General features: G+C 40.7%; 1 protein-coding gene across 2 annotated transcripts in view; it reads right to left on the bottom strand.

Moving 5' to 3' along the window:
• The window catches only part of LOC115468054 (short stature homeobox protein), a 42,661-nt gene extending 20,515 nt beyond the window's left edge, over positions 1-22,146 (bottom strand). The window contains exons 1-5 of one of the 2 annotated variants that reach the window (XM_030199572.1): positions 21,861-22,146; positions 18,386-18,594; positions 12,014-12,071; positions 11,723-11,811; positions 5,006-5,025 (exon numbers count right to left, since the gene is read on the bottom strand). In XM_030199572.1, coding sequence (XP_030055432.1) covers positions 5,006-5,025; positions 11,723-11,811; positions 12,014-12,071; positions 18,386-18,594; positions 21,861-22,146 — 662 coding nt within the window. The remainder of the gene's footprint in view (positions 1-5,005; positions 5,026-11,722; positions 11,812-12,013; positions 12,072-18,385; positions 18,595-21,860) is intronic. The other variant, XM_030199571.1, reaches the window with a different exon arrangement.
• Between the last annotated feature and the right edge of the window lie 284 nt (positions 22,147-22,430).

Raw genomic sequence — 22,430 nt, 5'->3', positions numbered from 1 at the left:
ATCACAAGGGGGCGTGCCAGGGACCTGTTCAAAGTGGGACTTGGGCGTTTCTAAGACATGGACGTTTTTCGGCAATAATGGAACAAAACAAAGATGTCCAAGACTAAAACTTAGATGTTTTGAGCTAGACCTGTTTCTATAAAAAATAGTTACCATGGGAACTAAACCCACTTCCCTAGGATCAAAGTCTGCTGCACTAACCACTAGACTACTCCTCTACTTCATACAAGAGGTGCCCCAAATGACCAGATGACCACTGGATCACCACCCCTTACTCCCCCAAATCACAAAACATTTTTCCAAACAGCACTTTCAAAATGAAAATATTGACTTTTTCTTTGTAGAAAATGACCTTTCCTGTTCTGATTTTGGACGTTTTACAAAAAATGTCCACATTCAGACTTAGATATCATATCCAAAAATGCTCCTTCTGCATTTGACTTGCCCAAAGTCACAAGGAGCAGCAGTGGGAATTGAACCACATGTTCCCCATGTTGCCAGGATCAAGGCCTGCTGCACTAACCATTAAGCCACTCCTCCTCTGTTTTGGATGTTTTGCATTTGGACATTTTTTGTTTGAAAATGGACAAAAAAAGGCTGACCAAATCACAGAATTTTCGAACACAAAAGATAGACGTCCATCTTTTTCAAAAATGACCTTCTTTCCTGTTCGGAATTTGGACATCTTTGTAAAACATCCAAATTCTGATTTAGACATTTCTTTCGAAAATGTCCTTCTATGTATGTTACTATCGGGCTTATTTTCGAAAAAGAAGTTCGCTCATCTTTCAACACAAATCGGGAAGTGGGTGTCCTTCTCTCAGGGTCGCCCAAATCGGCATAGTTGAAAGCCGATTTTAGGCATCCTCAACCGCTTCCCGTCGCAGGGACGACCAAAGTTCCCCGGGGCGTGTTGGAGGCATAGCAAAGGCGGGACTGGGACGTGCCTAACAGATGGGCGTCCTCAAGCGATATTGGAAAAAAAAAGGGCGTCCCTGATGAGCACTTAGGCAACTTTACTTGGTCCATTTTTTCTTACGACCAAGCCTCAAAAAGGTGCGTGAACTGACCAGATGACCACCGGAGGGAATCGTGGATGACCTCCCCTGACTCCCCCAGTGGTGACTAACCCCCCCAACCCCCCACCCTGAAAAAAACAACTTTAAAAACTTTTTTGCCCGCCTGAAATGTCATACTCAGGTCCATAGCAGCAGTATGCAGGTCCCTGGGAGTGGAGGTATGTGTGTGTCAGCAGAGGCATGGTAAAGGCATGGACGTCCTTCTTTCAAACATTTTGGACGTCCTTCTTTCAAACATTTTGGACATCCTGAACTACAGGGATGGCCAAATTTCAAGACAGTGGGGTGGCGGAGTGGTCTAGTGGTTAGAACACTGGTCTTGCAATCCAGAGGTGGATGGTTCAAATCCCACTACTGCCACTTGTGATCCAAAATCCAAATAAATAAATAAAGGGGGTGTCAAAGGCATAGCAGGCATGGACATCCTTCTCACAGAAACATCCACATTTTGGAAGTCCTCAGCTGCCATCGCGGAGGCATAGAGAAGGACATCCTTCACCATACTCTAAAAAAAAAGACATCCCTGAAGAGTACTTGGACATTTTCACCTCTACATGTTATTAGGAAGGCTCACAGGTTTGGTCATGGGCCTGATATCATTGGTCTTGCAGCTGGAGTAGTCAGTAATTTGGAGATGGGGGGAAGGGTGGTTGGATAGAAACACAGAAAAACGTAAACAGATAAAGACCATATGGCCTATCCGGTCTGCCCATCTATGCCATCTACTCTCCCTATCACTCCCATGGAAGGGTATAATCAAAAGGGGTGCCCAAGTTTTCATGAGGATGTCTTCACAGGATGCCCCCGCAAAGGGTCAGGGAAACCCATATTATCAAAACAAGATGGGCGTCCAACTTTTGTTTCGATAATACGGTCGGGGACGCCCAAATTGCGAAATGTAGGTCGACCTTAGAGATGGTAGTCCCCGATTTTCAGCGATAATGGAAACCGAGGACGTCCATCTCAGAAACGACCAAATGCAAGTCATTTGGTCATGAGAGGAGCCAGCATTCCTAGTGCACTGGTCCCCCTGATGTGCCAGGACACCATCCGGGCACCCTAGGGGGCACTGCAGTGGACTTCACAAATTGCTCCCAGGTGCATAGCCCCCTTACCTTGTGTGCTGAGCCCCCCAACCCCCCCCCCCCAAAAAAAAAACACTCCTCACAACTGTACACCACTACCATAGCCCTAAGGGGTGAAGGGGGGCATCTACATGTGGGTTTCTGGTGCTCTTTGAGCAGCGACTGTCTTTCTTCTATGTTTGTGCAGTGCTGCGTACGCCTTGTAGCGCTATAGAAATGCTAAATAGTAGTAGTAGTAGTAGTTTTGAAGGGCTCACATTTACCACCACAAGTGTAACAGGTAGGGGGGATGGGCCTGGGTCCACCTGCCTGAAGTGCCCTGCACCCACTAAAACTGCTCCAGGGACCTGCATACTGCTGTCATGGAGCTGGGTATGATATTTGTGGCTGGCATAGAGGCTGGCAAAAAAATTTTAAAAGTTATTTTTTTTAGGGTGGGAGGGGGTTGGTGACCACTGGAGGAGTAAGTGGAGGTCATCCCCAATTCCCTACGGTGGTCATCTGGTCAGTTTGGGCACATTTTTGATGCTTGGTCGTAACAAAAAATGGACCAAGTAAAGTTGCCCAAGTGCTTGTCAGGAACGCCCCAGTCCCACCTTCGCTACACTTCCAACATGCCCCCGTGAACTTTGGTCATCCCTGCGACGGAAAGCAGTTGAGGACGCCCAAAATCGGCTGTCGATTATGCCGATTTGGGCGACCCTGGGAGAAGGACGCCCATCTCCCGATTTGTGTCGAAAGATGGGCGCCCTTCTCTTTCGAAAATAAGCCTCATAGAGATCCTATGTACTTGTCCCAAACTCTCTTGATTTCAGATACAATTTTCATCTTCACCACTTCCACTGGTAGCCCATTCCACAAATTTAGCACCCTTTCTTTAAGCAGCTACAAACAAGAAACATCTCACTGTTTTTCATTTTGGAAGGAAGCCTTAAAGGCAGGATTGTTCAAAACTTTTGGCTCACCTCCATTCTTTTTATATGGATGCATTTTTATTTCTTGTTTTAAAATTTCTGATCTTTTTTAGGGTTTTGAAGCAAAAGGGGATCTGTCTGAGGTTGTTCTTCCGTGGGGGGGATTTTTCTTGAAAGCTAAGAGAATGTTTTGGAGGGGGGCGTTGGAGGGGGGCGTCGGAGGGGGTCATCATCGATCTAAGCTAAAAAAAAAAGTAGCAAAATCAAAATCACAGGAAACAAAATGGGATGGATGTTTTGCGACTGAAAAGTTTCAAGCAAGAATTTACACGAAGAGCACAAAACTACATGGGAAGCAAAAAGGGGAGATTTGGAGCAAGAATTCAGGAAAGGTTAGTGGGTGGGGGTTGTAGTTTGGGGGATTATTTGGTGACTGTAATTAAGGCTTGTTTTCAGATAGGAATGTGACTGGGGGGAAAGGGTGTCCTGGTTGGGGGAGGAGGCAAGTGGATAGGGAAGTAACGGGAAACTTATAGGTGGAATAGGAAGGCTGTGGAAGATCTGGAAATAGATGGGTTAAGCCAAGTTAGTGGGAGGTATGTGGTGCATGTAAGATGATTGGGCAGGTAATATAGGCAGGAAGGAGAGAGAGAGAGAGAGTCAGTTCTGAGAGGATTTTGTTGGTTGGTTTTATTCTGAGGTGTTTAGCGGGTGAAGGGTAGAGGAATTAGGCAGGCTGAAGGAGTGTGGGGTCGGGTAACTGGCATGGTCTCTTAATTATTTACCTTTGAGCTAGTCATACTGGGTCATTGGGGGAGTCCAGTTGCAGTGCTCGTGGGGTTGCTTCTGTTGTGTGCTATTTCTTCAGTACGGTGCAAGAACTATTAGGTTTTATTTGTGATGGGGCTGGTTTGTTGTTCATGTCGGGGTGGGGGAAGAGAAGGTGATGCAGTGGTAGTGGGCTTGTTTGCTGCCTGGGACTTTGAAGTGGGAAGACTCTAAAAAAGTTGAGGATAATAAGGAGGAGGGGAAAAAAGGAAAGAGGTGGGTGTTCTGGATGATCTTTAATTGGCTGTTAGTGTACAATATCTATGCTAGCATTTTGGGGGATGCTAAGCCAGCTTTATATCCTGGCTTATTACATTATTCGAATCTGATTCTGTGTGTTTCAGTTATGACAAGCATTTTCAACATAGTTTAGCGAAAGATAAGTCTGAGGCATGGGGTTGGCGAGATGTTCACTAGTGATTGTCAGAGATGATTGTTTCCTGCTCACCATTTTTTTGGCCAGGCACCTCCTCAGAGGTTACTATGCCCATGGGTGGGTGGGGGGGGGGGTCATCTTTTGGGTACCAGAGACTTGACAGATCTGGATATCCCTTTGCCAGCTGTGGAGGAAGTGTTGAGGTCCCTGCTGGGGCTAGGAGTGGCCAATCTCCTAACGCCTGTTTCCAATTCAATACTGGACCATGCAAGCTACCTGGGTGTAAATTCTGCCATAGGTGCAGCCAATGCAATGAGGTTCACCCAGCAACCCATTGTAGAGGTAGAGGCCAGTTACTTATGCCAGCATGGCCATGTACTCTCAGTGTGTCTAGTCAAGGCTTCTTAGTCCATTAAAGTGGATGCTCAATGTCCCTGGTTGCCTTGTTATCCACATTTAGAGGATGCATGCCTGTTATTGCATGGTTTTTCTGAGGGCTTCATTATTCCTTTTGAAGGACCCCATTTGGGACATAAGTACAAAATGCTAAATCTGCATATATTCATGCAGATGTTGTCCACAAAAGAAGTAAAGAATTACAGCTTGGTTGGATTGCTGGACCTTTCTAGGGTTCTTCTTTTAATAATATTGTGGTCTCTCCCTTGGTGGTGGTCCAAAGAAAAAGTCTGAGAAATTCTGTTTGATCCATAATGTTTCATACACTGAAGGATGCAGTGTGAATTCTTTTATTGACCCACATTTTCGTTCTGTGCAGTACACTTCCTTTGATCAGGCGAATGAGAGGTTACACTGGCTTGGACCAGGAGCACTTCCGTTTGTTTCCGGTGCATCCTGAGTCTTTTCATTTATTGGGTTTTTATTTTGATTATCAATTATTTTTTGGCAGATGTATGCCATGGGATGATCTCTTACGTGTTTATATTTTGAAGCATTTTCCTCCTTTGTCCACTGGATGACAGAGCAAAAATCTGGATCTTCCTTCATTGTGCATTACTTGGATGACTTTTTGTTTGGGGGTGTGGCACATTCTGATCAGTGTGCACCGGTTATGGTGTGGGTTTTTTTTTTTTTTTTTTAGTGTGGCTGTGGAATTTGGGACTCCATTAGTGAATGAAAAATCAGAGAACCCTTGGTTTATGTTAGTCTGTGGAGTTAGAATGAGTGTGTTTGAAGTCCGAATTACTTATTGATCAGTGTTGTTCAAAGTACTAAGTCAATGTACTTAATAAAATATACATTATTTTAACTTTTACTTAAGTAAAACTACAATGAAAAACACATTGAAATGTTTAATTAAGTGAAATTTAAAAAGTTATTGCCTATTATAATACTTTTTGAGTAAAAAGTAAAAGTACAACTACTATTGATGCAACTGTTAACGTTTTTAATCCCAGCAACCTTATTCCTCTATAATTAAATCCACTTTGCTTTTTGAAAATGACTGCCACTTATGCATGCTTATGAGTTATTAATCCAGGGCAGCTAAAAGGATGCTCAACAGCTACATAACAGGAAATAGATTGTTCCTTCCAATTAGGCCAGGTTGAAATATTACTGATCTCTTCTGGATTGGGTCTGCAGCTTTTGATTGAGGGAATCTATGAAACACTTGATTTCCATATAGCAAAGAATATTTTATCATCATTATTGTCATTATCGTCTGCATTAAAAGTAGTGCTAATTCAAGTGAATGGGCGTGTCAGGACTAACTGGAAGAAGTAACTAACGCATTAGTCTCACACACACACAAGGAGTACTCAGGCTGCATATACTGCAGCAGGACATGTTTATCCACGCCTACCCTAGCTGAGATAACATTTAACCATTTCTCTGACCTCATGTGCAACTTTCTTTAACTCAATCACCTTACTTTCTAACTCTTCATACTTTCTTACCCTTCTATATGTTACATCTTTGCTTTACCCTTCGCTATCATTTATAATGTTATATTACGTATTGTGTTGACATTGCTGGTATACCATGCCATACTTTGTATTGTTTTTGAATATTTTTACTGCTGTAATTGTCTATTGCTCATGTTTGATCAATTCTTACTGTACACCACCTTGAGTGAATTCCTACAAAAAGGCAGTAAATAAATCCTAATAAATAAATAGCACACAGCCAGCCACACTAGTGGCTTAGTAAACCCCAGCAAAAATGTTTTGCCTAAGAGAAGTATGTTCTAGCAAAAGGTTCTTTTTACTAAGCCACGGTAGCCCTACCGAGTGCCTACTGTGTGCTAAAAGGGCACAACTGCAGGACATGTTGAGGCACCCTGTGGTAATTTGTGCGCTACTCCCATGGTAAAAAAATATTTTTTATTTTTTGCTTCAGGAGGCATGTATGTTGGTGGAGAGTAGGAATGCCTATGCAAATCAGGTAACGTGGGCACATTGCCATGTGCTACCCAATTAGCACAGGAGTACCAACGGAGCCCTTACCGCCTCCTTAATAGGTGGCAGTAAGGGCTCCCAGTGGTAATGGCTACATGCTAATGGGGAAATTAACACGTGAACATTTTTTTTAAAGCCGACTGTGTCTATTTTTCTGCCACACTAGAAAGTGACCAGAGCATGTGACCAACCCATACGCTAACCACATCACTGGCCACTTTCAAGTGTGCCTTAGTAAAAGGACCCCAAAGTGTCTGAATTCATAAATTTTTATGAGACTCCCAAGTACTTTTGTTCTGTATTCAAAAAACATTGGACCCGATATTCAGCCGGTGGTGATCAGCATTTTATTGACCACCACCGGCATTAAACCTGTAAATTTAATACTGGTCCATCTTTGGACTCCGGTATTGAACTTCAGGGTTTCCAGAGCCAGCTAATGCATAGCCAGTTAAATGTGATATTCAGCTATAGGGGGCAGGCACTGGCGTTCGCGTGTGTTTTACCTCAGCTGGTAAAAGAGAAGTCTTGCTTTCCTACAGGAAATGACCAGGCGGCAAGTAAAGCACTTGCCACACAGCAATTTCGGGGGGGGGGGGGGGGGGAGCCCTTAAGGGTTCCAGCATTAACCCGGCGGTAACCAGGCAGCAAGTTGCACTGCTCGATGACTGCTACAAAAATATATACATTTGTAGCACTGGAAATGACGGCATGTTAGGGGTGGAAAGTACCGCCGGGCTGCTGCGGTAACCTGACAGTACTTCCTGTATAGCGCGCAGTAAGCCCACGTTGGGCTTACCACCGCTTAGTAAAAGGAACCCAAAGATAGGACTGACTTTTATGCAGTCCTATTTATGTGGTTAACCTGGCATTAACCAGTTATTTTTTGGCAGCACTAACCAATTAAATACCACTGAAAATGAGTGGTTGGCCCTGAACAGGCAATTTATCCAGCCAGTAGCCATTTCTGGCTCGTTAAATTGCTTTGAATATTTTTATTTATTTATTTTAGCACATTTATATCCCACTTTTTCCCACAGTTTTGCAGGCACAAAGTGGCTTACAATGTACTGATGAGGTTATACAAATACAATCAAATTAAATAGGATAGAAGGAACAGGGTAAAAAAGAAAAAAAGGGAAAGGTTAAAGAGTCTAAAATGGTCCACGGATATTGACCCACATGTTTTTGTCACTCACCCCAATCATATATAAAACTCTTTTTCTGATAGCTCACTTTCAGAATGCAGTCTATTATTGCCTAATTTATGTCAACTCTGAATGATATAGTAATCTGTTGCTAAAATATTAAAAATGGTGCAATATACAATAAAATACCATTAGCACATGGTTACACTTCCTGTCTTAACACGAGTCCCATATTTACTGGTAGTTTAATGCTCTGAAAAAAATTGATTTGCAGTTACATAATAACAGAAGCACAAAGGGGCCCTTTTACAAATGCATGCTGAAAAATGGCCTGCGGTAGTGTAGATGTGTGTTTTGGGCACACGCAGAATCATTTTTCAGCACACCTGTAAAAAAATGTCTTTTTAAAATTTTTGCCGAAAATGGACATGCGTCAAAATGAAAATTGCCGAGCGTCCATTTTGGGTCTGAGACCTTACCGCCAGGCATTGACCTAGCGGTAAAGACTCAGATGGTAACCGGGCGGTAATGAACTACACGCACCATATGCTACTTGGCGTGCGTCCGATATGCATGGCAGGAAATAAAAAATTACTTTTTGGACGTGCGTATCGGACGCGCACCAAAAATGAAATTACCACAAGAGCCACGCAGTAGCTGGGCAGTAACTCCATTTTGGCGCGCGTAGACGCTTACGCAGCTTAGTAAAAGGGCCCCAAAGAGAGGGAACCAAAGCTCAGAAAGTTCACCAACAATTAAAAAAAAAAAAAAAGCACCAAGGGCCTCTAGGACTGAGGATAGCAAACAAATTTGTATTTTCAGACCAGACGGGCCATGTTTCGGCATCTATGCCTGTGTCAGAGCACCTTCTGTGAATTGCGTGGCATACTGCTGTCAGTATTGTATCTCTGAAGTATTTTGAAATATTTTCTGAACTGTGTATCTGGACCATCTTCTTCTTTTAGATAGGCTTTTGTTGTTTTTTTTTCTGAAAAGCTATTACATCAACCCCTGAAGCAGGCATTGATGCTGAAACACAGTTCGTGTCAGGTCTGAAGATAAATATGTGTTTGCTATCCTCAGTCCTGGAGGCCTTTGGTGCTTTTTTTTTGTTACAGTTATATTATTAGTTATATTATAACAAGGTACCACAGAAGTGCCAATAATGTATATGCGTATCTATTCAGGGAATCAGATGACCTCCATGTGCAAGAGCAATTTACTTCAAGAAATAAGGTGAAAGAAATAATTGATTTTCAAATACAGTTGTCTCTTTGTAGCAAAACTATTTGGTTGTTTTGAAATGAAATAGCTTAAGCATACTGCAAAATGGGGCTGCAGGAATTCTGAGATTTTCAAAAACTGAAATTTGGTTCACTGTCCCCCTTCCAAGCAGTTGCACTGTACACACAGACCTATAAATTATCTCCATTTACTAAATTAAGAAAAACAAATGCTCAAGCCTGACCATTTGAAATATGTTTTTTTTTTAATCTAAGGAGGTGCTTGCTCTAGGAAAGTTACATATTCAACAAAAACTAATTTAGCAACAATGAAAGGTATTTTGTGGTGCTAAATTTTTGAGGGTCAGGTGCTGATATTAACTTTGGGAGGGACTTTTGTTTCACAAGACAATAACTCTTTGGGACGTAGCAATAAAGTTTAGAGTACACTCTAAAACCATTTAGCAAGGGCTGAATGGAATAATGGTTTAGTGACCATGTTAAACCAGGGACAGAAGACATTCAGCATATACAGAACATGCTAATAATTAGTGTATATGCAAATGAGACTTAAGGAAGTGAATGGGAAATATAATGTTATATTCTTCACATGCCATTTCCTTAAGTAACCCCTCCCCCCCCCCATTTACTAAGCCAAGCTAGCGGCTGCAGCATGGCAATGCCAACACACCCCGTTCAAAATGCTGCATTAGAGCAAGGCAGCCGCTAGCACGCCTTAGTAAACAGAGGGGTACATTTTAAAACCATCTACCTGCCTCTAGAAATATGCCTCATTAAGGGACCAATGATCAAAGCTCTGGTGCTATTCTGATTAGCGCTATAAAAATACAACCAGAACAGCGCAGAACAACAATGCCCTAATGCTCAAAGCTAGTAAGATGTAATTATAGGCACGCTCACAGCTTGAGCATTAGGGAGTACAGGATTGTGCTTGGCGCATGCGCAGAAGAGTTTAGTGGCAAGCTCAGCTCCTGTGCGCATGTGCCTGATAAAACCTGAACGTGAAGCACACATTGGCATCTGTTTTCTGCGGCCTAAATATAAGCATTCAAAAATGTTTTGTTCCGGATGCTTATATTTAGATGCAAGTAACAGATGCTAATGCGTGCTTTGTTTTTGTTTTGTTTTTAAGCATGGCCGCTTTAAATTTAGATGCAGGACAAGAACGCCAATGTGTGCTTCACGTTCGGGTCTGCTGTTTCTCACAACAAGCACTCAAGGGCTTGCACGGGCTTCCTTCTGCTTCCCAAACAAATCAAAACCGGTATGCAGAAAGAATGAGAGAAACATGAGAATCAGGAGAAATTCTCTCTTCGAACACCCTAACGCCTGCTCGGACCTGACATTATTCTTTTGCAGTGGTGCGGCACCCTTGTTTCAGGTTCTCATTTCTGATCATTGGAGAAGAATACAAAATGTCTTCATTTAAATGAGCTTGACTACATTCGTATGCTATCTGCGCTAAGGCTTGGTGCACGTGTTGTTTGCTGAGGTAGACCCATCTGATCATTCTGCACTGGTAAATGCAGGCATTAGTACAGCACTAAGGGCCTCTAGGGCCCGCATTTATTTTTGATCATCAGGGCCTAAGGGCCTTTTTTATCAAGTCACACTAGTGGTTCCCACGCAGCAATGCCAACGGAGCCCATTCAAAGTGAATTGGCTTTGTCGGCATTACTGCACCAGGAGCTGCTAGCACGGCTTGATAAAAGAGGCCCTAACTGCCTGAAATAACATAGCTGGCTAGCATAAGAGATTTACTCTCTGCCACATCTCGATTTCTGATGACAGAATGTCAACTCATTGCATATGGAGTGTGCAGCTCAAAGAATTTCATGTTGTGTCTTTTCCTATGTCATTTACAGGAATGCTCATTTTGTTTGAAAATAATGTGGGGCATTCTTTTTTTTTTAAATTACGAGAGCAATGCCGTTAAGAGTGCACAGCCTCTTTTGAAAGAGTGCAAACTTGTCTCAAAGAGTGTGTACTATTCATAAACCATATGCACTATTAGCAGAGATGGTACACTTTTCTGCACATGCACAATGTTTTACGCATGCATGAGCTATTGTGAAACAGTGTGCACTCTTAAAGCAATCACCTCCTTTGCAAAGATTGTGCACTCTTCATGCATAGTGTGCACTCATTGAAAATGACATTCAATAACTCTCACTGAGGGGTCCTTTTTACAAAGGTATGCCAAAAATGGTCTGCGCTAGTGTAGGCGCGTGTTTTGAATGCACACAGGTCCATTTTTCAGCGCACCTGTAAAAAAGGCCTTTTTTGGCCGAAAATGGATGTGCGGCAAAACTAAAATTGGCGTGCATCCATTTTGGGCCTGAGACCTTACCGCCACCCATTGACTTAGCAGTAAGGTCTCACCCGTTAACTGGACGGTAATCGTCAGTGCGTGTACAATGCCGATTACCGCCCAGTTAGCGCCACGCACCAGAAAATAAAAAGTATTTTCCGACACGTGTAAAAAATGGAATTACTGTCCGGGCCACACAGTAGCCAGGTAGTAGTTCCAAATTGATGCACGTTGGACGCACGTAGGCACCTACATATGTTTCAAACTCATGCTAATCCAACCATAATGAAAAAGAATAAGTTGGAAAACAAAGTAACTACCTGTTGGAAAGGCATTCGCAGTGCCCCCATGTTCACATATGGAGCCACTCTGCAGGCATCTAGATGGCTGGCAGTTCCCAAGATCACACCTGCAAGGCAAAACAAGGCCTGTCAATTTCAGACAAGAGACATCTCAGGGGTACCTGACTCTTCATGTTAGAGATAGCCCAAGGTGTAGATTAGTGTGTACCTCTAGGCCCTTGTATTCTGGAGCACCTCCTCCGTACCCTGTATCTCACAAACTGAGACAGAAGAAAAATTAAAATTATTTCAGGAATCTGCTGTACTTACCTTTATGCATCTGATTTTCTTGTTTTCTGCACTTTGCTCTTCTGTTCTGGAACCAGACCTGAAAAGAAAAAAAAAAAGAGAGAAGTGATGAGAGGGATAGCGGGAAATATGGAAAGCATTCAAACATCTTTAATGAACGTCCTTTGACAAATGACAGTAGTATACAGTACTTTGTGCTGTAACTGACAATGAACCAACTTAATAATACATCTGAACATGATTTTTTTAATGTTGTTAATGAATTTAATTTTTAAGTCTTTTATTTTTCCTCTATACAGATGATATGATACTTCTAAGACAGTCTCTAGAATATGTTTTCTTTGTCTGTAGCTCAGAACACATACGTCTTCAAGGACAGAAAGACAAGACTGGAGTAACAGGATAGCGTTTTTGTTCAAAAGAATCCGCTGTTCAGCGGAGAACTCGAATGTCCCACGGAAGAACACAGGTATGGAAGAGAGTGGGATGTTTGACCACGGAAATACAAGACCTGGAAAGATGGATCTTAAAAAAACTTGTTTTTTTGATGAAAAAAGTCTTTTTTCATCAATAAACAAGTTTTTTTAAGATCCATCTTTCCAGGTCTTGCATTTCCGTGGTCAAACATCCCATCCTCTTCCATAACTAGCGTTTTTGCACAGACATTTTTCCTTCACAAAAAAAAGTTCACATTTTGTATTATTTAACCAGTAATTTTGTCGTTGCTGTTTTTGCTTTCAAGTCATATATTTCATGTGCGGTATGAAATAATGAAAATATATTCATAAAAATGTATACAACTAAGCTAACAAATTCTTTGATCAAGTTTTATGGGCTATGGCAAGAGTTCTAAATAAATACATTTTCCACTTAAGGGGAGAAATTATTAACTTTGATTACACTAAAATGGGTTATTTTATTGTTAAACCTGGGTTACTAGTAAGTAAGGGGTCCTTTTACAAAGCTGTGGTGAAAGGAGTCCTGCGCTGGTGTCGGTGCGTGTTTTTGACATGCGCTAAGGACCCTTTTTACCACAGCGGTAAAAAACATGTTTCCCTTTTCTTAAAGTAGAAGTGTGGTAGCTGTGTTAGTCCACTTTTAAAGGTAATCAATAGAAATAAAACAAAATAAAACATGGAAAAGAAAATATGATACCTTTTTTATTGGACATAACAATATATTTCTTGATTAGCTTTCGAAGGTTGCCCTTCTTCCTCAGATCGGAAATAAGCAACTGTGGTAGATGACAGTATATATAAGTGAAACATCAAAGCATTTCATTGACAGTCTAACAGGGTGGGGGTGGATCGGAGATATGCATGGGAACATCAAAGCATTTCAATGATAATTTGTTTTATTTCTATTGATTACCTTTTCTTAAAGAAATGACCATGTGGCAAGTGAACCACTTGTTGCATGGCTATTTTACTGGGGGGAGCACTTACCACCACCCATTGAGGTGGCAGTAAGGGCTCCCCATGCTAACCCAGCGGTAACTAGGAAGCACACAGCACTGCCCAATTACCACTGGGTACATATTGCGCTACAAAAATCAGCGCTAGAAATGGCATGCACAGGGGGAGGGAACTACTGCGGCTGCTGTAGTAGCTCAGTGATACTTCCCTTTTAATGAGCGGTAAGCCCACGTTGGGCTTACCACCACTTCATAAGGGACCTGTTTAGGCACGCTATCGTTTTTAGAGAGTGTGCTAAAAATTAGCACTCACTAATGCTAGAGACATCCATATATTCCTATGGGTGGTTCTAGTGTTAGCGTGTGCTAATTTTTAGCGCATGCTAAAAACGTTAGCATGTCTACAGTGCGGCTTAGTAAACAGGGCCCTAGGTCTCATTGCATAAAATAGGACCTATGCTAAAAGAGTACAAGTTAGGTTCTTAACGGTAGCTCACCTTAATAACTTTCCCCTTTAAGGAGGTCTTTTACTAAGGTGCGCTTAGCGTTTTTAGCTCGTGTTAAAAATCAGCAGGCACTGAAAGCCAAGTTGCCATTATTTTCCTATGGGCATCTCAGCATTTGCCCCCAGATTCTATATGTCGCGCCTAGCATTCTGCACCGAAATCTACGCATATTCTATAACTATGTCTGCAACTCAATTGGCTTAACAAGCTGATCAGCATTGATAACAGTTCTTCATGAGAACCAATGAGCACTAATTTACACACACAACTCACTATACATATTCTGTTATGCACTGTGCCTAAATGTTAATGTGCACAGCCAAAAACGGGTGTAGTTATAGGCAGAGAAATGGGTGTTTCGTGGGCATTCCAAAATTTGCATTCACTGTTATAGAATATGCTCTTGTGCAAACTAAATTGCCTTAATTTACTTCTTGAAGTTAATGTAATTTGTGTTATATTCTGTACATTATAATATTTTATTCACTAATTGTTTGTAAGCCACATTGAACTTGAATCTATTTTGGGCTGTGGGGTAGGGGCATAGATTTGGCCCTGGACCCCCCTGCTGACAACCCTCTCGACCCCTCCTCCCACCGCCAACCTGCCGTCTCCTACCTTTGCTGGCGGGGGACCCTAACCCCCGCCAGCTGAGGTCCTCTTCTTCCTTCATTCTGTTTCTGAGTCTGACGTCCTGCAAGTACAACGTGCAGGACGTCAGACTCAGAAACAGAACGAAGGAAGAGGACCTTGGCTGGCGAGGGTTCGGGTCCCCCGCCAGCAAAGGTAGGCGACGGCGATGGCGATGGTGGGGGAGGGTTATCGGCAGGCGGGGGTCAAAGTTGTTGTTGGTGGTGGTGGCAGCGGGGGGGGGGGGGGGGGTCGGCGGTACCAGGGAGGGCTAAAATTGCCCCCTCACCTCAGGTTCTGGACCCCCCTCCTGCCGAAGTCTGGCTATGCCCCTGATGTGGGGTATAAATGTCATGAATGAATAAATAAATAAATCTACATGCCAGCATTCATTCCACATTTCCTTTGGTGTAAATGGATATGTATAGTTTTAAACACTGTGATATCAACTAAGTATATTCTAAATACCGAACCTAAATATAGGCGCTGCTTAAACAATACGCTTAGGTGGAAATTTATTCCGCATAAAGTTTTCAGGTGCCATGTATAGAATCTGGCCTTTAGTTTCAGCTGATTTGTAGCATGAGCTAAAAACGCTAGCACACTTTATTAAAAGACCCCCTAAATGTTCTTAAATTTCTGTTCCAATAGGCTAAAATGTATTCACTTTTGAAACTAGGAATTAGGATTACATCATTTCAGAAAACTTCCTAAAGAAGAAAAAAGTAAATCTTATCCTAGGAGTTATCAATACTGTTGTATCAATGCTTTCATTCCTTTCTTAACTACATAGTATCATCAGTTTGACAATTTTTAGTGCCTAAATAATTTGGGGGAAAAAACAACTGGTTTGCAATGATGTTCAAATCTAGAGTTCAATGAATACCTTCATCCTTTGATGTCCTTCGAGCGAGCTTGCCAAGTGATCATACGGTTAATTAATACTAAATGTACTTCCCACATCAAATTTGCCTCCAACCTTACTTGACTCGCCTTAATGATGGTCATTTACAATGGAGTAATTAGTGCAAAGAAAATCTTCTGAAGGCATTAATTACCTAGGGAAGCTGTGTACAGAACTGGCCTACTTTACTCGGTAGTGAAGGCCAGCGAGATCCTATTCTTCCTTGTGGTGTGTTACTCCATATACCAGACATGTTTTCTAAGATCTCTTAACCATTCTTTTAGTAGAGATCTCAATACTTCTTCCAGAAATAAAAAGGGTTATTTGTTCATCGTTCTTATAATGGAATTTATCTCCTTAAACCCAATCTGGCTTCCTCTTTCCAAAAATCTTATATACACACACAGATATCAAAACAAGATTGAAAACTTGTTTCTGCCTTGTTCCCAGCTCCTCCAAATTATGAAATGAATTAGAAAATTACACAGAGGGAAAAAAAATAAATAGCAATCAGATTTTCATAAAACCATGTTAGTGCCATTATCAGAATAAGGAGTCAATCGATGTCACTTCTTACACACATAAAACAGCTGAAGTTAAAAACCCATGTAAGCAGTCTTGATGTACAGCATAAAAATCACCTTTCAAAGAAAAAATATAGTTAGACCCAGGAAATAAGGCACATTTTGCCTTCAGCTAGCCAAAAATCAGGTTATGAGGAGTAAAAGTGATGGATTAGCCAGTCTGTTAAACGATAATAAATCAAGCTTGGCGTTATTCACAATCAATTCCAATTAACCATGAATATGCTAAGTAAAGCGCAGTACACTGTTTTAGACAGTTATTTCTTCATTAAGGATCACTCAGTGATTTCTTTCACAAATACTCTAATCTGATTTCCTTTTGATTTCCATTAGAGACAGTGAATAATGACATTTAATTTAGCCCTGCACCATAAACCCAAAGATATTTGTTGTAATTGAATTACTGCCTGCTCCTCGCTATAGTTTCATAACTTTCAATTATAACCCTGACAGCTGGGTGGTATGACTTTCAAGTCCTACACTAAAAATAAAAGGTTAATCAGGACCAGCTACCCACTGCAGCTTCAATTTATTTACAGCAAATTTCCCCCTAAATTGAAACTATATCCTTTAACAACAAGAAACACACTGTGCCATGAGAACTATTATAAAGTCAATTCTCACAGTATCGTAGTGTCCAGGCTTTCTGCCTTTTTTTATAATTTTTTTAAAAACATGTCTTACAACTGTGTATTTTTCATTGGGTTTTTTTTTTTAATAATTCTTCTCTCTCAAAAATAAAGATGATTGCTTTCTTTATTTCCTCTCTATGGCATGTTGCTTTTTCTTTTGTTCTCTTTTGGGGGCGCGGGGGGGGGGGGCTTTTTCACGCCCGGGTCAGTATCACCCCCCCCCCCCCTTGTTTGCTGGTATTTCACGGTCTGTGAGCGTTTAAAAGCCAACAGCCTGTTAAGGTGTTACTCAGTAATAAAGTACTGAAAGAAGGGAGTGCAGAATTAAATTACCAGTAATTTAATTTTATAGAAACAGTACATCAAGGTCCTGGAAGATATTACAGAGCCGAAGCAGCAGGGCAGAGGAGATGACATAAAAGTTGACGTCCCCTTCAGCAAAAGTTTAATCTTTTCATTAATTTTAGATGGTGCGGTTAGATCAATCTTCAGTGCGACCCTAACGTTTCTCCAACCTTGCAGTATTGTGCTGAAATACCGCGATTTTCTCCTGATATCTGGTTCTTTCACACCACATTTATAAAAGAAAGGAGGAGATCAAGAGAAGCATGACTTTAATTCCTTATATCAGGGATGCAAAATAAGGATATGCCAATCTATACGACTATGCTCGATTGTAAACGGCCGATTCAATCCCTTTACATTTCATCATACTGCAGGGGATGATTTTTCCCCAACAGTATCTTCTCCTTGTGATAAATTAGCAAATAAATGCATATTAACACAATAACATGACATCTCTGTTGGAACCACAACTATGTGAGTTGTATTATCCTGTATGGAATTGTCCTGTTGGTGATAAAAGTCAGGATCTTTCTATATAGGTAGTTGCATTTTTATTTGTTCATGCCCAATATAATCATTTTTCCTACAAAGGATGGACTTCTGTGTGAAAAGCTGTTTTCCTATCGTTTCTAACAAAAATGTGGTAATTATCGTCTTGTATTTGCACTCCATCATTCAACAATCTACAGGCTGATATTGTCCTTTCTGTGTTATCCCTTATCTTTCAATGTCCTTCCTATTTATAACTGTGTCGCCATCCTTCCCATTCTGGGGCTATCCCGTTCCATTCCCTGACAGACAAAGCTATGATGCAGTTTTACTTCACCTCTTGTGAAGGGCGAACACTTCCAAATCAATAAATACTGATTTTGTGATTACATTTTAAAGATTATTAAAACTCTGAACAGTCTATGCAGACAAACCAGGTGGTACAGACTTCAGCATCATAAATCTATAGCCCTGGCAGGCAGATCAGCTGGAGACGTTTTGCCCCGGTTTAGGGTAATCCAGCCCCCAAGCACTCATCAACCTGCCTCTACTGAGACCGACTGTTTTAGGAGACAGATAGCATCGCCACAGGGAGAGAAGACACACCGAAAATCTCAGAGAGAGAGAGACAGACAGACAGACAGACAGACCTGTTGTAGCATAGTGATATTTTTTATTTATACAACAATACTTTTCAAAAACTAATTTGTGATCCTTTATAATTCATTGAATCCATAATAAAATGTAATGATATGTTTACTAAAGAGAGTGTGTGGGGTTTGTAGAACCTGTTCATTCATTGTAAGGAGGATACACCAATCCAAAATTAACAAACATAGAATGTTTTGCAACAATATGGTAAAATAACGACCAAAAAAATACAATCTACCTGCACCCGAGCTTCAGACAGACCGAGTCTCTGGCTTAACTCCTCTCTCATGAAGGCATCAGGATAGTGAGTCTCATCAAAAAGTCTTTCCAGTTCGTTCAACTGCTCTAAAGTAAAATTGGTTCTGCTTCTTCTCTGTTTGAGCTTTGTCTGACCATCTTCATCTTCTGATTTCACGTCATCCCGCTTTTCCTTACAGTCATAAATTCCTGTGGGAAGGGGGAGAAGGAGGTAAAAAGGAAAGCAGTTAAAAGCCCTCAAAAATTTCCCTCTACTTGAAGACAGTCAGTATTGTTTAACTAGAGAGAGAGAGCGAGAGAGCGATTGGGTCTTTTAAGAATTAGAGGGCAAAATAGTATTTAGACAGTGTCCCAAACGGCTCAGAGCATATTTTTTTGTTGCTCTTCTAATTGTTGTTAATGTAAGATGCGTCCTATGATGTGGCCTATATAAAGTGCTCTCAATCGATCCCGCAGTAGTAGTGTGATATTAATGCACAGCTCTAACTGAAAGGCAGAGACAAAAACAGATACGTTCAGGTTGAGACATGTAATCTGGCAAATAGTGCCACACTGCATACTTAATGCTTATAATTAAAGGAAACCAAAACATTTATATGTGTGTGTTATGCAATATTATTATTATTTTACATCAACGTATTGACCTGCGTATATAACGACCAATGTTTTCTTTGACAACGAAACATGTATTAATCCTGATTAATTCTGTATTTCAAAAGGTCGTCAGAAATGTTCCATTTACTAGAAAATAATCAAAACTATTTTTAGACAAATGGTTTGCTAAATTCTTCATATATATTTCCCCAGCCAAATCATTTTTAAATCAATCGAACATAAATCTATATCGAGAAGAACGCTATATTGAGTTAAAATATAAAAGTTACTAGAAATTGTAGACGAATGAAAAACTGCAACGTGTCGATTCACATGTTGAGAAAGTTTATCAGAAAATTTTTTTTTGTTTGCTTTAAAGCGGAAACTTTTCACTTGTTAATTGCATTGGTTAGCAATACCGGAAAAGTAGAACTAAAATTCTTGCAGACACATTAGAAAAGTGTGAACGTTTTATAAATGTATCTCTTTATATATTTATGTTATTGTGATATTTCAGTCCGAAGAACGAAGTTTCTCTGAACGTAGTAACTAGAAGTCTAATTAGGAATAAACCTATTCGACCTCTGCCCCGATCCACTTCCCCCGCCTTTTATCACTCCACGTCCAAGGGCAGCACCGCCTTAGAAAGTGCAGAGGTCTGAGATAGGAATGAGCCAGAACTGGGCATGAGTGAAAACATTTAAAACATCTAAACTGTTAATCATACAGTGTGAAAAGGGAACAGACAAAACTAAAAATCCAGAACCAAGACAGCGTAATTAAAAAAAAAAAAAAAAAAGCAGCAGATGTTTTCTTCCTGGTTTCTCCTTTGCTGAAAAAACCGTGGGCTGTATAAGAGCTACTGTTTCACACCATATTGAAAACGTTTACACCAAGAATAATGAAAACCTTTAAACTGGGCGAATACTTTTTCAAGTTGATGCTGGGGTTTTTTTTTTGGGGGGGGGGGGCGGGAATTGTTACCACTCTTGAAGTATACAGCGGAAATAAGAAAACTCAGGAAACCTTGTTTGTTAAAAAAAACCCTCCTCATCTGTAATTGCATCCACGTGTTCAAAGAAGTCATATAAAGCTCTAATCGGTTAATCATCCTTTAGTTTTTATCTTCACTATAAAGTTTAATATCCTAGTACCTTGACTATAAAAACCTATCACAGTCGCTTCCGACACAAGCTAGCCGCAAACACAGAGAAAAAATCGAAATCCCAAGGACTGCATATCGCAAAACACTAAAATACAACAGCTGAGTTATTGCTTTTGTACAACAGTCTGAGTTTTCACAGAAGTATAATTTATGGGCCATAACCCATTAGTATTAATTCTGCCGGAATCAATTTCGCCATCACTGTTGCCAAAATCTGCTGTGTAAAACAGTCTGTTTTCACGCTTAACCAGGACATGTCTTACCCATTTATTAGGCCAGATTCAAATACACGCCAAACGTTTTTAAAGGCATATCTAGATAATCTGATTGCCCCCGTTTATTTTATAAAATGATTAAATATATCTAAACTGTTTACACATTGATTAAATAATTATATAAATAATTAGCACACGCAAATTCCGCATTTATTTTCACTAGGATTTTAAATGGGCATACGGATGCATAAATATATTAATGCAAAATTAATTAATATCTACATAAATACCCCATTTACACATTTGAATCAATATTTGAAATATTGGGCATGTGGACCAGTAACCTATACTTTGCTAACTGTTGCAAAGAAAGGTTTCAAATTCTTACTTAGTTTCTCTTATCCCTTTTCCTTTTCTACTTTTAAAGCGAACACACACACACACACACACACACACAATTTAACTTGCTTTCTTAACATTCGAACACACCAGTGTAATCAAAACTAATGAATTACAGCTTTAACGTGTAGGCTCACTCATTTTCAGTTTGAGGATCATCACAAGTGCAGAAACACTGAGAGGGACAGGAGAACGAGAAAGGACACCTGTTTAATCTATTGGAAATAAAGTCCTCTTGAAATCTGCAGGTATTCCTAACCTCAAGATTTGAAGCAGAATGGTGCGCCAATGAAAGAATAAGGGTAGGAATGGACTGGAGATGACACTGACAAGGCTGAATGACTTGCAGCCACAGAAACACCTGTAAAATACAAAAGGATTTCAGGGATGATTGTCTCAGGGGTGGCCTGCCTCTCTGAGGCCTTTATACTGTACTGCATAAGCTGCACATATAAACAGAGCAATAACAATAAAATAACCCTGAGTTTCTCGTCTTAAATACTCTCTCTCTCTCACACACACACTTTTGATCAAACAAGGCTAGGTTTTTGCATTTCCTATGTATTTTATCAATTCCTTTATGTAGCCCTTCTTTTCTGCTTCCCCTTTCAAGTGAAAGAACAAACGGCAAACGTTTGAAGAAATAATCTTTGTTGAAAGTTTTGCATTACAAGGAACAGCAGTCTATTTACTAGTGTATGGAAGGGATACTCTTCCATAGAGTATCAGCCCTCGCTTTTTAATATCACAGCACTAGAAAGTTCCCAATTAGAAAGAAATATTTATGACATACAAAATATGTTCCCTTTGAAATGGAAATGACCCGTCGGAATACACTAAAGGCAGTATTCTTCTGCAGTCAAATTAACAAAACAAAACAAAAACAGTTACCTGGTCTGTGTTTGAGCAAAGACAGTCGATTGGCAATCGAAAACCTACAGTACATTTTTTTGTTTTGAGAGACGTCGGTAAGGAAAGAAAATGAATAATTTCGTAGGTGAAAATGGGCATTTATTACTTAGTGAATTCAATGGGTGGGGGATATTCTAACTTGGCAACAGGAGCATTTCGTGCCCGCTTACCTTCCGACACCCTGCCTGCGCTGAAGTCTTTAAGTTTCTCTTTGTCATCCTCTCCGTGGTCTTTGAAAAGATGGACTGAACAATGGCTGTTGCTCTCACTTATGTCCTGGGGGTTTGAATCAGAGTTTCCCAGCTCCCTAGCTCGAGCCAACCCACTCTCCAAAACTTCCCTGTATGTGATAGTCTCCTTTTTGCTGCTGTTGCTGGTGCTGCTGCTGCTGCCGCCGCTGCCCTCTTTGCTTTTCTGGTCAAATGATTTGGATACAAAAGCTGTAAGTTCTTCCATGGCTGCCCGGTGGTTTTGACAGTATCTATCCACAGACAATCCACTTTGGTTTTGTTTTCGCTAAGAGATCTATGCTCCCTCTGCAAGCTTCTTTTTTTTTTTTTTTCTAATTGTTGCACGTCGAAGATAGGCTGCATAAGGTTAGATCACTCCTGCTGTTATTTATGCCTTTCAATTTGAGATCACACTATTTATACATGGTTACCACAGCCCAACCCCCAGCTCTCCCTGTCTCCAGCAATTACTGAGTGCTCCGCAGTGGCAGGCGGACTCCTAGCAGCTAT

Source organism: Microcaecilia unicolor, chromosome 4 (assembly GCF_901765095.1).
Source record: "Microcaecilia unicolor chromosome 4, aMicUni1.1, whole genome shotgun sequence".
NCBI classification, from domain to species: domain Eukaryota; kingdom Metazoa; phylum Chordata; class Amphibia; order Gymnophiona; family Siphonopidae; genus Microcaecilia; species Microcaecilia unicolor.
The sequence above is the reverse complement of the archived record's forward strand: the minus strand, read 5'-3'. Positions and strand labels throughout refer to the sequence as shown.